Raw genomic sequence first — 14,970 nt, 5'->3', positions numbered from 1 at the left:
TTAATTTATCATGATGGCTATATAAACAATTACATAGTCAAATATGGAAAGTATATTCCAAGCAGGTTCAATTTGTCAATCCCAACAAATAAATATGGTATCTTATATGTCGACTGCATTGCCTGAATATTTAAGTATAGCTTGGCTATATATAGAAGCAGCAGTATACCCATAGTGCCATTAAACAAACCACAGCTTATGGCTGCAATAAATTCAGAAACCTAACGACATCTCATATAATCGATTAAGTTATTCAATTTAATTTGGTTTGGTAACATAAACTTGTATTCCAACTATGCAAAGTTAAGAGGCGTTAACAAATGTGTATTAATGCATAGGAAATTGAAATTTCATCAAATATTCATTTCCATTTTGAATACTTTTAGTAGTCAATTTTCACCAAAGTTGTATAGAATTTATTGTATTGAATTATAGAATTTAAACAATAACTTAAATATATCCTCATGGACGCCCGCAAAGTTATTGACTAAATGGTTGGAAACTTATTGCAGTTTAATTATTTTATAATTGATGTCTTGATTAATTGACAAGATATTTGTTCTAAAAAATAATTTTGAGGATATTGTTGAAAATTAATCGATTTTGACCTAGTCCGTTGTCTTAAGTGGTTTTTTAATTAAGTTTGTGGTAATTCAACATATGAAAGGGATATAAAAACACATTATATTACTGCAAGTTAGTAAGAAATTAGTGAAATAACCGATATCTTAATAAGGAGAGTATCTCATGAATTGAATTGCTCTCGTCAGTTTAGCCGAAAATGAGACGAATTAGATAATTGCAAAAATTACAAACTTTGAAATTTATAATTTTATTTACTATATACTGCATGCACTCTAAAATGATCTTTGAATTCGAACTAAAATACTCCTTGTTTATTTGACATTATCATTGGACTGTTTTGAGAATTCGCACCATTATTCACAACTGAAAAAAATGGACGATTAATGATTAATTTTCGAAAAGACAAAATAGACAATTATTTTGTTATGATTGCTAAAGTGATTAATGTTTGTTTTCCAATAAAAATTTGTAAATGGTGTTGTTCAGAATGAAGTTTATGAATGCCAACGTATTCTTCTTTTTCTTTTCGAATTTCTTGGGATTGCATTACCCAGACTCCCACATGTTTTGGAACTGACGTGGCACAAATAAACCATGCTTTATTTTATTGATAAATCCCCAACGTCATTTTGCTCATGATATATAAATTGGACCACTATTATTAAATTACATAAGTCAATAATGTCATACACTTATTTAATAGGAGTAATTCTCAAGTAACACTATAAATCGAAAAAATTATTAATATCTTTATTAATATATATTCTCCATGTCAAATAAAAATATAAAGTAGAATCAATTTCTATTTTTATCTGTCCCATGAAAATATCGCATTTCAATTTATGCAAAATTCCCCCCAATTCATACTCATATATATCAATTTATTTACAATTTATATCACTATACTCTATCATTACATTATATGAGTCGTACTATCAACTAATACTATTTTAACTACCATTCTCATCATATCTCTTACCTTACTAAATATGCATTAATTTTTGTGTCGTCCTAATGTCTCTATTCATCCTACATCGATAGTGGATCCAAGTGGAGTTGTCCGCAACCACCCCGAATGATTATGTCCTTTCACTTTGGATCTCCGTATGTCATCCATTTATTGCTAATGACAATCGTTGCATTGCTTCTACCTTCTTAAGGTCTGCGACGACTTTTTTTTACTGTATCTAACCTTGTTTTGTAAATCACCATTCCCACATGTGGAGTAGTAGTTCGCTCCATAGTAGTGGAGTCATTTTGGTAATAGTAGAGTTATTTTCATTTTTAGTAGTAAAAGTCAACATTTTGCCTATCACTTACTTTATCTTCTCCTACTTTATTCTCTTTTTTATCTCTCTATCTTTTTTCGTTTCCTATTTTATTCTTCATTTATTTAACTAACTTAATTCAATTTTTCCTAAATTGAGTGGCGAAAAAAAACTCCTCCATTTTCGCGTAAGTATTATTTATCTTTATGAATAGCAACGTATTAATAGGACCATAGGTTATGTCGACAAGAAAAGTTATAGTAGTCATTAATTGATTGATTAATACTCCTATTTTATACTGTATGATAGACACGTGCGTGTGTTAACCTTTCAACCTTTATAAATGCCATCCTAAGTCCAAACTAACTTGTTTGAATCAAGTTTATTTTCCTATCTATAAAATCTAACCTGGCTGAGTTGGTGCTTTCATTATTTTAATAGTTTGATTGTCTCGTTGCTTTCCCATCACAACATTATCCTTTGCGCTTTATCTTATTTTCCCTCAAAGAGTATTAGTTTGCTCCTTATTTTTAATTTAATCGTTTGTACGAAAATATATAATATGAATTTTTTTTGGTAGACAAACGATGAAGTTAGAACTATACACCTCATTATTATAGAGAGGAGATCGCACTATTGGTATTTCAAATAAATGTATACCAGTATTAGTTGGAGTATATATATACGGCTGACTTCTTTAAATGATAATGGTGCATGTAGATATATTATGCTTAATATAAAAAAATTTCCAAAAAAATATATAGGACTATTAATTTTAAATAAATGGGTGGATCCATGCTTTAATATTGTCTTTGCATGTACTAAAAATTTTTAACTAGTGATTAATAAATCAAATAAATCCAACTTAGAATTGATACGTTGATTTAATTAGAAAAATCATTGACAGTCGGATCGTTGTAAATCGTGAAAACCGATCGGTTTGACCATTAAATTGAAAAATAATTTTTTTATTAATTAGAGACACACAGCTCGTGTGATGTTTAATCAAGAAAATTATGGCAATTATGACATACACCGATAAAATTTTGTCCAAATCATTGGTAGTTAAAAAATTTCGGAATTGATGTTTCATTCATTCTCCATCCAAACTCACAACCTGATCTAAATGTTGCAGGTCACCATCATCAATTTCTTCCTCTCATTTGATGCTATCTCATCACCCTAATATTTAGACCTTTATTTTCAATTTTTTTGAAGATGATCGATCAATAATTGTTCTTTATCTACCTCGTAATGACTCAATCTTATCAAATAAAGGAGAAACATCTTATCAACTGATTATGTGTTTCCTCGTTCCAACATTTCCGAAGTTGCTTCGCCATGATTTCCCAAATTATAAATACTAGTAGTACCATTGATTTCAAACACGCTATTTTACATGTGGGAAAAAATAAACTCTCTCTCTTGTGGGAGCTTCTTTTCTTGACAATTTTGGAGCCTGTTTTCGGTACAAGATGTATAATTAAATCAAAGAGTAAAAAAAGGTACATAGTGCAGAGAACATGAGAGCAAAGCAGACTTCTAAAAGCTTACAGTGAAGGTCCATACCTCGTTTAAAATATGACAATTATTAAATCAATTCCATAGTCAATTTAATGTAAATTAGCCAATCATAACATCTCTCCAACTAGGTTTGAGCCTTCAAAATATTTTCTATTTTTCATTAACTTGGAAAATGGTATACCACATCTTTCCACTCCCATCCCAATTAGTGAGATCAGTTTGAAAATGGCAATACATTATTGTCGACTTCCCACACTGTCAATGAACAATAAATGGATAGTCCAACCGTACGTACCAAAATAAATAAATATATTAATTTTGGAGACATAATGCAACACAATGTACAAAAGTTATTTAAGAATTGGGAACTGCTCAATAACCATATTTGGATAGTGTGCAGTTCAAATATTGGCTCTTACTCTTCACAAAGGTACAATACTATACAACACCCCTTTCTTTACTGCCATAAAACTTCAAAAAAGCACAGGCATGCATTTTCCAGTCAAACCACTACTCTCCTTTCTTTAATTTTTTAAAAATTAAAATAAAAAAAAAAGAAAAACTCTTACACATATTTTCTGAATTTCTGTAACGCTGAACATGGATAGGTCATGCACTTTTCTGGAATTCTATCAACACTTTATTTTCTAGACGACACCATTTAGCCTTTGCCATGCAACGAATCCTAGCCACTTAGTCTGTGTAGTAGCTCCTAGAATATACACATATATAGTGTTTCTTGTCTAAACTAAATATATTAATTTTTTCTAAATCCCTACATTTTAAATTCTATCCAAATCACAAACAAAAAACTTACCTTTATTTATTTGTCGTTGTTATAATTGATAGTATCTACTAATATATAGGACTGCATAGGTAAGTCATAAAGTTAATATATATGTAAAATCAGAATTAACGATTTTTTTTTTTAAATTGTAGGCAAATATCCTATTTTTGATCAAAATTCAAATAAATTCTAGAATTTTTATACTCGATCGCGCAACGATGTAACGTCGTGTACACTCTGCTAAATGTAAAGAGAGTCTTATAGTAGTAATTTATTTTTATTGTGATTCTTACATTTGGTTTTTGTGATCATAGATAAAGGAGCCAATTTTCATTGTATCCTTAGTTGTGTCAGGACCGCCTTATAAAGTATCATAACCAAAGGTATCCACACAAACTAAATTGCTTACATTATTGCCAAATTTTCTTTATATCTATCTAGATTCTTTTATGTTTACAAATTATTTTGTCTGCATGCAATTTACTCATATACTAGTACTATAATTCAAGAATGAAAATTGGTAGTAGCATCTAAGTTATTAATTTCAAAAAAATGCGACTATAAAATAGTAGAAGTACTAGCTAGTGGAGTATTTTATAATTGAGGGATGAAAACAGTGAGCTATAGAAAGATTTCCAGATATAGAAAGTGTAGAAAAAAAGTAAATCATACACATAATAATAGAGAAGTGAGATTTTATTTGTTGGGGGGCTTGCGGGATTTCAAGTGGGGACTGGGGACTGCTGGAGAAATGGCTCAAGTTATATCATACTACATTAAATTTTGGCTGCCCGATTCTTCAATTCATGAATTAATTATGTTTTAGATAAGACACATGCATGTCTAAATGTAATAGTATTTCCTATTTTCGTCCCTGTTACTACACCAAATTCAAATCAACCAGCAAAATATTTTAATACTCCGTATTATATTTATTGCAACAATTACATGCCAATAAACAAATATACTTACATGATTGTGACACATTAAACAGAAGTGCGGCAAACCATATATTGCACTCACACTCACACTCACACTCACAGAGAGCACAACATAATGAAATATCACAGAAACACATTAATACCAGTAATAAAAGGATAAAACTGAATCAGACCACAACCACAAAGGGTGAAACAGATTCACCAGAAGAATAAAAGCAAGACAAAAGTGAACGTAAGAGCGTGTGTTGGTGAGAAAAGAGTTTTTAGTAGCATAAACTGTGAGCCGAGCATGATTTTGAAGAATCGATGGATTCTGTTAGAAATGAGTTATTCATCCTCTTAAACGGCCTTATAAGTTGGAAGGGTTATCTGCTGATTTATAGAAGAGCCAGATCACTATTTTGTCGAAGTGAAACAATAAGGGAAACCAATATACCCCACAATGTGTCGGGCGGGATGATCATCAGACTTCCACTTGAGTCCATTTTGATACCATGTTAGAAATGGATTTTATACGAGTGAGTTATCCAAAGAAGGAAGTCCTAATCACAAGGAGGTTTTCAGGTTTTGAATGGATTTGATAAAATTGAATATGTGAGCAAGGTATGGTGTAAATTGAATAAATGTGTAGTACATGTATATTTATGTGAAGATATATATGAGTGGGGGATAAAAGTAAAAGAAAATGTCTTTCTCAAGCACGGATCCCAATGGAATGCTGGAACGATGCCCAGCATTGCTTGCTGGAACTCATTCTTTTTGTTTAGTTTAAAGGGCCTTGCTTTGTTCTCTTTACGTAGAGATACAAAACAAAAGCAAAAGATACACAGACTGTTGGATTTTGGCTTAGATTTCGTCTCTCCTTCTTCTGCTCCTATAAAACAAAACACACCTCCCACATAATATAACATCATTAGTGTATTCGTTTCCAATCATTGACATGCTTCCTTGCTCCATCTAAACAACCAAACATGGGCGATGAAAGTAACAACAACAACAACAACAGCAATTGGTTGGGATTCTCTCTCTCAGCTCCAAGCATGGACGACCAGCAACACCCCTCCTCTAACGCCGTCTCCACTCCCGCCCCCATCAACTTCAACTACCCGGGCTTCTGCTACGGCGTTGACGGCGACGTCTACTCCCACTTAACCGTCATGCCTCTCAAATCCGACGGCTCCCTTTGCTTGATGGAGGCCATCAACCGCTCCCAGCCACAAGGCACCTTTCTCAAATCTCAATCAATCCCTGCTTCCATTTATTTGTATAATGATGAATGTGTTATTGCATTGCCTACAGCTCCGAAGCTGGAGGATTTCTTCGGGGCGGGCCATCCCCATCACTACCAAGGAGGAATGGCGCTGAGCCTCGACAGCATGTACTACCACGCCAACACCCAACCCCTCAGCTCCGACCACCTTCACCTCCAGGAGTATCCACTTTACTACGCGCCCCCGCCGCCGCACAAGGAGCCTGACCACGCTGACCAAATATCTGGCGGAGAGGCGTATAATGAGCTGCAGACTCTGAGCCTTTCCATGAGCCCCGGCACGCAGTCCAGCTGCGTCACCGCCCCTGTTGTCGTCAAGAAAAGAGGGCAGGACAAAGTCGATCAGAAGCAGATCGTTCACCGCAAATCCATTGACACATTCGGCCAGAGAACCTCTCAGTACAGAGGCGTCACCAGGTAATTCAATTAAGTAATTAACCCCCTTTCTTCTCCTCAAAAACCATACTAATAAGAAGGGTGCAAAATCAGACATCGATGGACTGGGAGATACGAAGCTCATTTATGGGACAACAGTTGCAAGAAAGAAGGGCAGAGCAGGAAGGGAAGGCAAGGTTAGTGTCATGTATTTTATTAAATTCTATTAGTATATGATTACTGATAATCAGGTGACTCACTTGTATCCTATTTTATTGGCAATCAAATTGGTGTGGGGGCGATGCGGACGAGCAGTTTACCTTGGTAAAATGAGTTTACTAAATTGTTATTGGAAATGCTGTTTCTTGTTATGGAGTGTGATTCGTGTTTGGCAATTCAGGAGGGTATGATATGGAAGAAAAAGCGGCCCGGGCTTATGATTTGGCCGCACTCAAGTACTGGGGACCCTCCACACACATCAATTTTCCGGTCTGTCTCTCTTCACTTTTTACGTTATCTTTCTTTTACTAACGAATCACATCGCAGTTGGAGAATTACCAACAACAGCTGGAGGAAATGAAGAACATGAGCCGGCAAGAATACGTTGCTCATCTCCGGAGGAAGAGCAGTGGCTTCTCTAGGGGAGCTTCCATCTACAGAGGAGTCACAAGGTCTAGACATGTCCTGTTTTGGCTCAACTTGTTAATTTGGTGTTCTTGAAATGTGTATTGTTATTTAGCAGACATCATCAACACGGCCGCTGGCAAGCCCGCATCGGCCGCGTCGCCGGCAACAAGGATCTCTATCTCGGCACATTCAGTGAGTTGCAATTTGAAAATCATTACTTCATTCTCTTCTTCAAACTTATTGTTGTGTGATTTTGTTATCCATAGGTACGCAGGAGGAGGCTGCGGAGGCGTACGACGTCGCGGCCATCAAGTTTAGAGGCGTGAATGCGGTGACGAACTTCGACATCACGCGCTACGACGTGGAGAGGATCATGGAGAGCAACGGCCTTCTCCCCGGGGAAATGGCGCGACGGAACAAAGAGATTGTCGTTTCTTCGAACGACAATAATGCGGTTGTTGTGGCCAAGGAGTGTGAGTGGAGAGTGGCGCTGCCTAATGGCGAGGCGGGGAAGATGTCCGCGCCCTCGTCCCTTGCCAGCTCGAGGGAGGGCAGCCCGGACCGGAACAATGTGCTTCCCATCCAATTTCCTGCCCTGCCTAACAAGTTTTTCCCCTGCCCCACTGGGGGCGAGGGCGCGGCCGCATGGATCCCTGCGGCCGGCCCAATGCGGGCCCAGGTGCCGCTCTTCTCCGCCTGGGCTGCGGATGTTTAGTGACACGTTTTCGTTGTTGGGATGGATGTGTTTTGCTTGTACAAAAAGGGGATATTATTACAAGGCAAATTAAGGGGTGGTTTGGTTTGGTTTGATGTAGGATTATTAATGTTGTTAGCAATTTGTTTAGGAAGGTCCAAACTTTTTCCAGTAAACCGGTTTGGACAGCTTTCAATGAAATTAATGGGCTTTTTATGAATGATGATTAGATTTAAGCTCCAAGAAGAGAAAGAGAACTTTTACTTTTGTAAGAATGATTCTTTTGACTTGGCCATAACTACTAGTACCAAAAAAATCAATTTCTCTAGTTTGGTGGAGCTTTCCATGCAGAGTAATAATTTCATCTTCTTCTTTCTTTTATATGAAAACTGGTTTTGGCATTTAAATCAAGGTGTGACTTTTGTGCTGTCTAGTCATATTCAGAGCCCCTACAAGGAGTTAACCATGGGAAATGTTTCCTCAGACCAAACATGATTATTTCAGGAATTAAAAGGTTGATTAAGAAGTGGAGTAATTACTAATTGTGTGGCCAATGGTTAAAAAAAAAGGGCATTGAGAGTGGTGTCTAATTTGGGTAGATATGTTACTGTAGGGTGAGAATGATGCATGTATGAAAGCCTAGATTTTTGCAGGCATATGCAAGATATGCTGGCCAATTGCAGAGTGTGATATTCATTGCCATATCATTACATTTACAACTACCCCATGAAGGTTTTACTCAAAGGTTGGTAATATTATTGCAACTACTATATCTTTTGCATATTCTGACCTTACTTTTATTATTTCCTCATTTTCCCTCTGCCATGCACTATCTCAAATTGCTCCAATAAATATTAGTGTAAAGTTGATTAGTTTAATGTAAATTGATCACTGAAAGATATGCTGGCCAATAAATAACAAATTGAGATATGGCTATCTAATGTTATCCATATACTGAAATTTACCCGATACATCTGTACGAGTGAGTAAGGACTATTCGTAGCAATCGTGGACGGCTTCTTAATAAGCATGTTTATATTAGTTTTGTGCACAACATCTTGACATTACCGGTACAAATAATCTCAATTTGTACAAAGTGTACCAAATTAAATTAAGGATGTTCAGTTCTATTCGTATTAAAATTGAGCTAATACAATTAAAATTAAATTAGTACTACTAGTTAACATTTGATTCTCACTATCTGTAATCGTTAGTTCACAATCACATCATTGACGCAATTCAAAATGGCACGAGGTAATTGCCTTTAGGGTAGGATCAACATCCGTATTATACGTGAAGAGCTGGCCCTTAACTATTCATGTGCATCACACCATTTTTTATTTCATCTCTTAACCATCTCTTGATTATTCATGGGGTCCACTATTTCATTCTTTAATTTATAATAGTAACTAAAAAAATATTTCATTAACTACACTTCATTAAAAACCCAAAACTTACATAACAAATACCTAAAAACTAAAAATTACTACATGATTTAAATCCTAAAACACTCAAACTACTCCTCGGCGTATGGTCAGTAGGCCCAAAAATTAAATAATTTTAGTTTATAAAAATGAGTATAATCAAACATAGAGTAAATGAAAATTTATTAATTATAGCATCGTCAACGCTGCGGTCGGGCTGCACCTGGGTCCCGGCCTGCAGCCTGGCGCGTTGGAGGGGAGGGAGACGCGGCCTGAGCCGCGCCTTGGGACGAAGGAGAGGCCCGGGGCCGCGCCCGATTAAGTCACGTCCCGGCGTTGTTGGTGCTGGGCCCGCGCCCGGTTGCGGTCCATCCCGGCATTGTGGGTGCACAAGCCTCAATTTCTGATTTTTTTTTTTTGCATTTGGAAGAGTGAGAAGAGGGAGAGGGAGAGAGGGGCGACGGAAGAGGGAGCACTGATATTTTTTGATGTTCTCATTTTCATATTTTTTTAGTTTATAGTATAATTGAAACGAATTTCCCATATTATAACTTATAATTGCTCAACGTTTTCGAATTTTACAAGTAAAATAGGTTGGAATTGTGAATAGTGCAATTTAATAGTTGGGGGAATGCGGACTGCACTACTACAGGGTTATAGGGTTGTGGCCTGGACCTGAAATTTAGAGGATTGATATCATGGAGGGGACTTGGGGCTAGACCTGCCCAGGGTTTACCAAACCGGAGGTTAAAACCGAAACCGTAGACGGAAATACAGATGAAACATAATGAGGATGGTAGGACATCAGTCTTTATGGTGCGAGAGATGGTGTCTCAGATGGCCAGAGAGGTAGGCAAGGGGCTCCCCGATGATCAAGGAATTTAAGTTTTTAGTCTTAAAATTTTGTTTATAAGTGTGTGTCTTTTGTCTTCTTCACACTAAGCCTGGTGCCCAGTCTAAGTGTGAGAACTTTGTTTTCTGTTTATGCGCAAATGCATACACTCACCATGTAATACATGAAAAACAATGTAAGCAAACATATTCCGTGTAAATCGACTAATCACCAGGTGAATCAACTTGCTTTTGTTAAATTGTTTCTTCTTTTTAATAAATGTAAATAAAGAGGGTGTAACCGGACACGTTTAGGAATATCTCTCCTCGGGAATAGATACTATTTACCAGAAACGTAGACAGTTACCGTGGACGAACGGCACTCCTCGGGAATAAACATGGGTTCCCGGTAATGATAATTGATAAGGCTAATTTCATGCATCGGTTATATGGTGAAAAGCGTTACATTTTGCTGGGTCTAACACGTTTCCTAAGCCAGGTGTGTGATAGAATCGCTAGATCGAAGGAATGCTGAAGGAAACAATCTAGCGAAGGAATGAAGTGAAATGAACAGACTTAAAAGGAAAAGAAGGCGTGATGGAGGGAGTCAGTAGCTGAGGGCAACAAAGTCTATCTATACCTCGCTGGGCCCCACTCCAACGCCTATAAATAGAAGAGCATGCAACACACAAAGAAGGACTCTATCACTTTTTTCTCGCTCACTCTTAGCTCATACACACAACGCACACTTGGGAATGGGAGATCTGGGGTAGTTTGGGTCACGAAGGGGTTCATTTCTTCAGAAGTTTCAGTTGCAACACCGTCCGCGTGTGGGCGAAGATACAATCTCTTTAAATTTCGGTTGTTTTTGCACTTTTGCGGTCGAACTTCACTTTTGGGAGTCAACTTGGCTGTTGATGTTACTTGTTATCCTTTCGCTTCTGTTGATTTGCGTTTATTTGTGATATTTCAAGTTGATTTACGTAGATCTTGCTGCTGAGAGTTTATTTTAACAAGTTTTATGTCGATCTCTGTTTTTATTTTGATGCTGTGGTACTCGATCTGGGAATTTGGTGATAGATCTGTGGTTTGTTGATTTATTGGAGGTTGTCGTTAAAATCTGAAGTTATGAAATGTTTCTGTTGGTTGGAGTTTGTGTCGGATGCTTGGATCCGGAGTGGATTTAGCGGCTGAGGTTGGATCCAAAGTGAGAAAGGGGAGTTGTTGAATGGATTTGAGTTTTCCGCTTGTTTCCTGTTTTACTTCGTCTAGCATCTCTGGATCTGATTAGTTCTTGTTGTTATGCATCAAATTGGTTTAAATTTAGTTTGCTCTGCTCTGATTTCATTCATGTTGTTTTTCTTATGAGTTTTTACGCAATTTGGTTGAAGAAGATGATGTCGCTGTTAGTTAGTACCAGAGTTAGTTATTCTGCCAGCTTTTCGTCCGTACTCTGTTTTTTTCCAGTCATGGTCCCCACAGTCAGTTTGTTTCCCGAGTCTAGGTAATTAGAGTTTTTTAAGATCTAGTGATTGTGCGGTTAATTTTCCTTGCATAGTTTTCTTTGTTGCTTTGCCTAGGTCTAGTTGTTAGCGTAGCCGTTTTAAAATTCCCAAGTCAAGTTTATTTTTTCCTCAACCCAATAAAATGCGTGGCAACAGCCAACCCCAAAAACAAGTCCAAATCCTTGAACACGATTATTACGCATCCATCTCTGTGGGATCGATCCCTACTTCCCTATACTAGGTTTAGTAAAGTGGTTGAGGGTTTTTTGAAAGAGTGCTTTGTGTGTCCGACGACCAGGATTTCCTACGACCAACGAGTTCCTAGACCGCGTGATCTAGTGGATTTGCTGGACCAAGGGAACCTGTTTATTTCCTTCTGTGCGCACCGAGAGGCAAATCCGACTTTCAATAATTTACCGTGGAGGGTACACAGGTTACCTTACACGAATGTCCATCCTCAGAAATAAATATGGGTTCCCTGTAATGATATACTTTCCGAATAATAATAAGTTTCATGAACTGAAAATTCTCAGCATGCAACTAATGCAACTACATATGCAATGAAAACTGATTTAGAAAAAAATTGTGAATAATGTTTTTTTCAGTTTTAAAATGAAAATCCAAACAAAGTAAAATTTTCAAAAATCGAATGTGGTCATGTGGATTGTTGCCAACATGTTTACCCAATAATCTTTAGTTGAATTCAATCTTATCATATTTTATCCATGTGCATTACATATATAACTACATATACGATCCATATTAACTACGAATATAGTTGATGTTAACGATATTCATAAATATTATCTACACATACAAGTCATGTTGTCTACATGTATATTTAATGTTAATTACATATACATGCCATGTAACATGTATGTGTTGATACCTCAATTCTAATTATGTTAAGAGTAAACATACTCTATGTTAACCAAACACACAACCATATTAAAAGCCATGAAACCTGTTAAGGGAAAAGTTCCTCAACGAAAGAATCCGCGTCGAACGTCGCGGGAACCTTTGCCCGTCGATCACTCTGGCATCGAAAACTAGGGTTTGTGCGTTTTCCACAAAAAAAAAAGACTTGAAATCTACTTGATCAAGTGTCTTGCTCCTAATGACTATTGATTGACTAGATCAAGTGACTAAATCTACTTGATCAAGTGCTTCATTTCCAACGAGTAACGAGATAAACTCGGGGAAGTTTGATCAATAACAAAACCCGTGTCAAACAGGCCTACTAAATTGGGACGGGGGGAATATTTATAGTTAGACAATATTTATATATAGATTCTATACTGATATGGAAATCAAATTGTGGAATTATAGGAATTTGAAATAATTCAATTTCTTATTCAAAGAATTTTAGGATACCAAACAAAGGATTGGAATTGTAGGTTTGTAAACAAAATTTAGTTAACTTAAACATATATTCGTTTTTACATCAATATTATAGGTTTTGAATTTAATTTAATAGCAGCTTTCAATTTAATGGCAGTTGACATACAAAACTACACTTTATTATATAGTATTTATATAATATATTTAATTATATATGCTACAGTAAAACGGCCCGACCAGTGGTTGGACCGGTCAGACCAGTTGAACCGTAAACCAGTAGCTTCGTCGGTTCGCTTGCCGGTCCGGTCATAAACTTTCCGAAATGGAAAAATGACTCAACTATAGTGAAACGGAGGGAGTAGTTTTTTTTTTATCTTTTTCGATTTAATTAATAAAAAATTGCACGTGGCAAACAGCTGGTTACGGTTTCGAACCGAAACCGTGAGAATTTACCCGAACCAAAATCGTCGATTATTTAACGTGGTTCGGTTCAGGTTCAAAATTTTTTAAACTGAAACCATGCCGGAACCGCTGGTTCCAAACCGAAACCGCGAAAAAATATCAAAAAATTGTGAAATCAAACCGGAACTACAAAAAATCGACTGTTCAGAACCGTAAATAACCGTTAGAAAACCGTCGGTTCGGAACCAAAACCGAAAGCGGCGATTTTGGAACCGGAATCGTAACCGCGAAACACCCTCGTGGTTCGGTTCCGGTTCAACAATTTCCAAAACCGGAATCGGCAGTTCCGAACCGTAACCGCCGGTTCCTGAACCGTGGGCACCTCTACTTGGGGCTGAATCTAGAGATGCCCACGGTTCATGAACCAGCGGTTCCGGTTTTAGGAAATGTGGAACCGTAACCGAACCGTGAGGCTATTTCACGGTTTCGGTTTGAAAACCGGTGGTTCCAGTTCCGGTTTCGAACCGGTTTTTAGACGATTTTTTTACGGTTTCGCGGTTTTCCAGCGGTCACGGTTCCGGTTTGGAACCGGCGGTTCCGACACGGATTCGGTTCCGGAATTTTGGAACCTGAACCGAACCACGGTTCCAAAAGTGACGGTTTCGGTTCGATTTAAATCTCATGGTTCCGGATCGAAACCGAAACCGTCGGTGACGGTTCCACGGTTAACTGCCTGAACTGAAAACCTTGGGCATCTCTAGCTCAATCTTGGTCGGGGTGAAGGATGTTCTAATTAAAGCGTGGGTCACGAATATATTCTTTTAAATAAGAAATATGTAGATAATGTGAGGTGGGCCTAGTAGTCAAATCAGAAAGTCCAATATATGATTTGGGCTGAGACCAGCTCTAAATGGAAATGTCTCCAATTCCAAACTTTCGATACCTTGATTTGACAACCATGGATTCTGGAATTATTCTTCTTTCATTTTCATTCTGTGAGGAGAATTTTGGTGAGGGTATATTAATTTTGATCCATTATTGGCGAATTGTTCGTTATACTAAGCTTGTTTGACACAATCATAAGTCGTAAAGTAATTTATTTATTCTATATTATTATAAAATTTATTTACTTAAGTATCACTCATCGTCTCAAAATAGGTGACTAACAACATATACTATGTCTTCACATAAGCATAATTGCAGAAATAAATCCTACTAATAGTTACGAAATGTACTATTCAATTTACTATATCCCAAAAATATTTCTCGAGTTAGTGTGCGGCAAGCTCTCATGTGTAAGTAGTAACATCTATTGTTAAAATACAAGTAATAACAATAATATTTGTAGAATAGGAAATACAATTATATTATGTGGAGTACTAGAAAGATTCACGAA

At 36.8% G+C, this 14,970-nt stretch overlaps 1 protein-coding gene across 2 annotated transcripts; it reads left to right on the top strand.

The window, feature by feature from the left end:
* Positions 1-5,951: 5,951 nt before the first annotated feature.
* LOC125201651 (AP2-like ethylene-responsive transcription factor ANT) lies at positions 5,952-8,370 on the top strand. 2 transcript variants are annotated; one of them, XM_048099852.1, is made up of 8 exons: positions 5,952-6,326; positions 6,405-6,792; positions 6,865-6,947; positions 7,066-7,074; positions 7,151-7,239; positions 7,297-7,421; positions 7,493-7,569; positions 7,644-8,370. In XM_048099852.1, the coding sequence occupies exons 1-8, from the start codon at positions 6,077-6,079 to the stop codon at positions 8,090-8,092; spliced, it is 1,470 nt and encodes a 489-aa protein (XP_047955809.1). In that variant the 5' UTR covers positions 5,952-6,076; the 3' UTR covers positions 8,093-8,370. The 2 variants fall into 2 exon arrangements, with proteins under 2 accessions (XP_047955809.1, XP_047955808.1); XM_048099851.1 differs by having other exon boundaries at positions 7,490-7,569.
* The last annotated feature ends 6,600 nt before the right edge of the window (positions 8,371-14,970 follow it).

This window comes from Salvia hispanica, chromosome 1 (assembly GCF_023119035.1).
Source record: "Salvia hispanica cultivar TCC Black 2014 chromosome 1, UniMelb_Shisp_WGS_1.0, whole genome shotgun sequence".
Taxonomy (NCBI): Eukaryota; Viridiplantae; Streptophyta; class Magnoliopsida; order Lamiales; family Lamiaceae; genus Salvia; species Salvia hispanica.
Note: the sequence above shows the minus strand (reverse complement) of the source record. Positions and strands in the feature narration are given on the sequence as shown.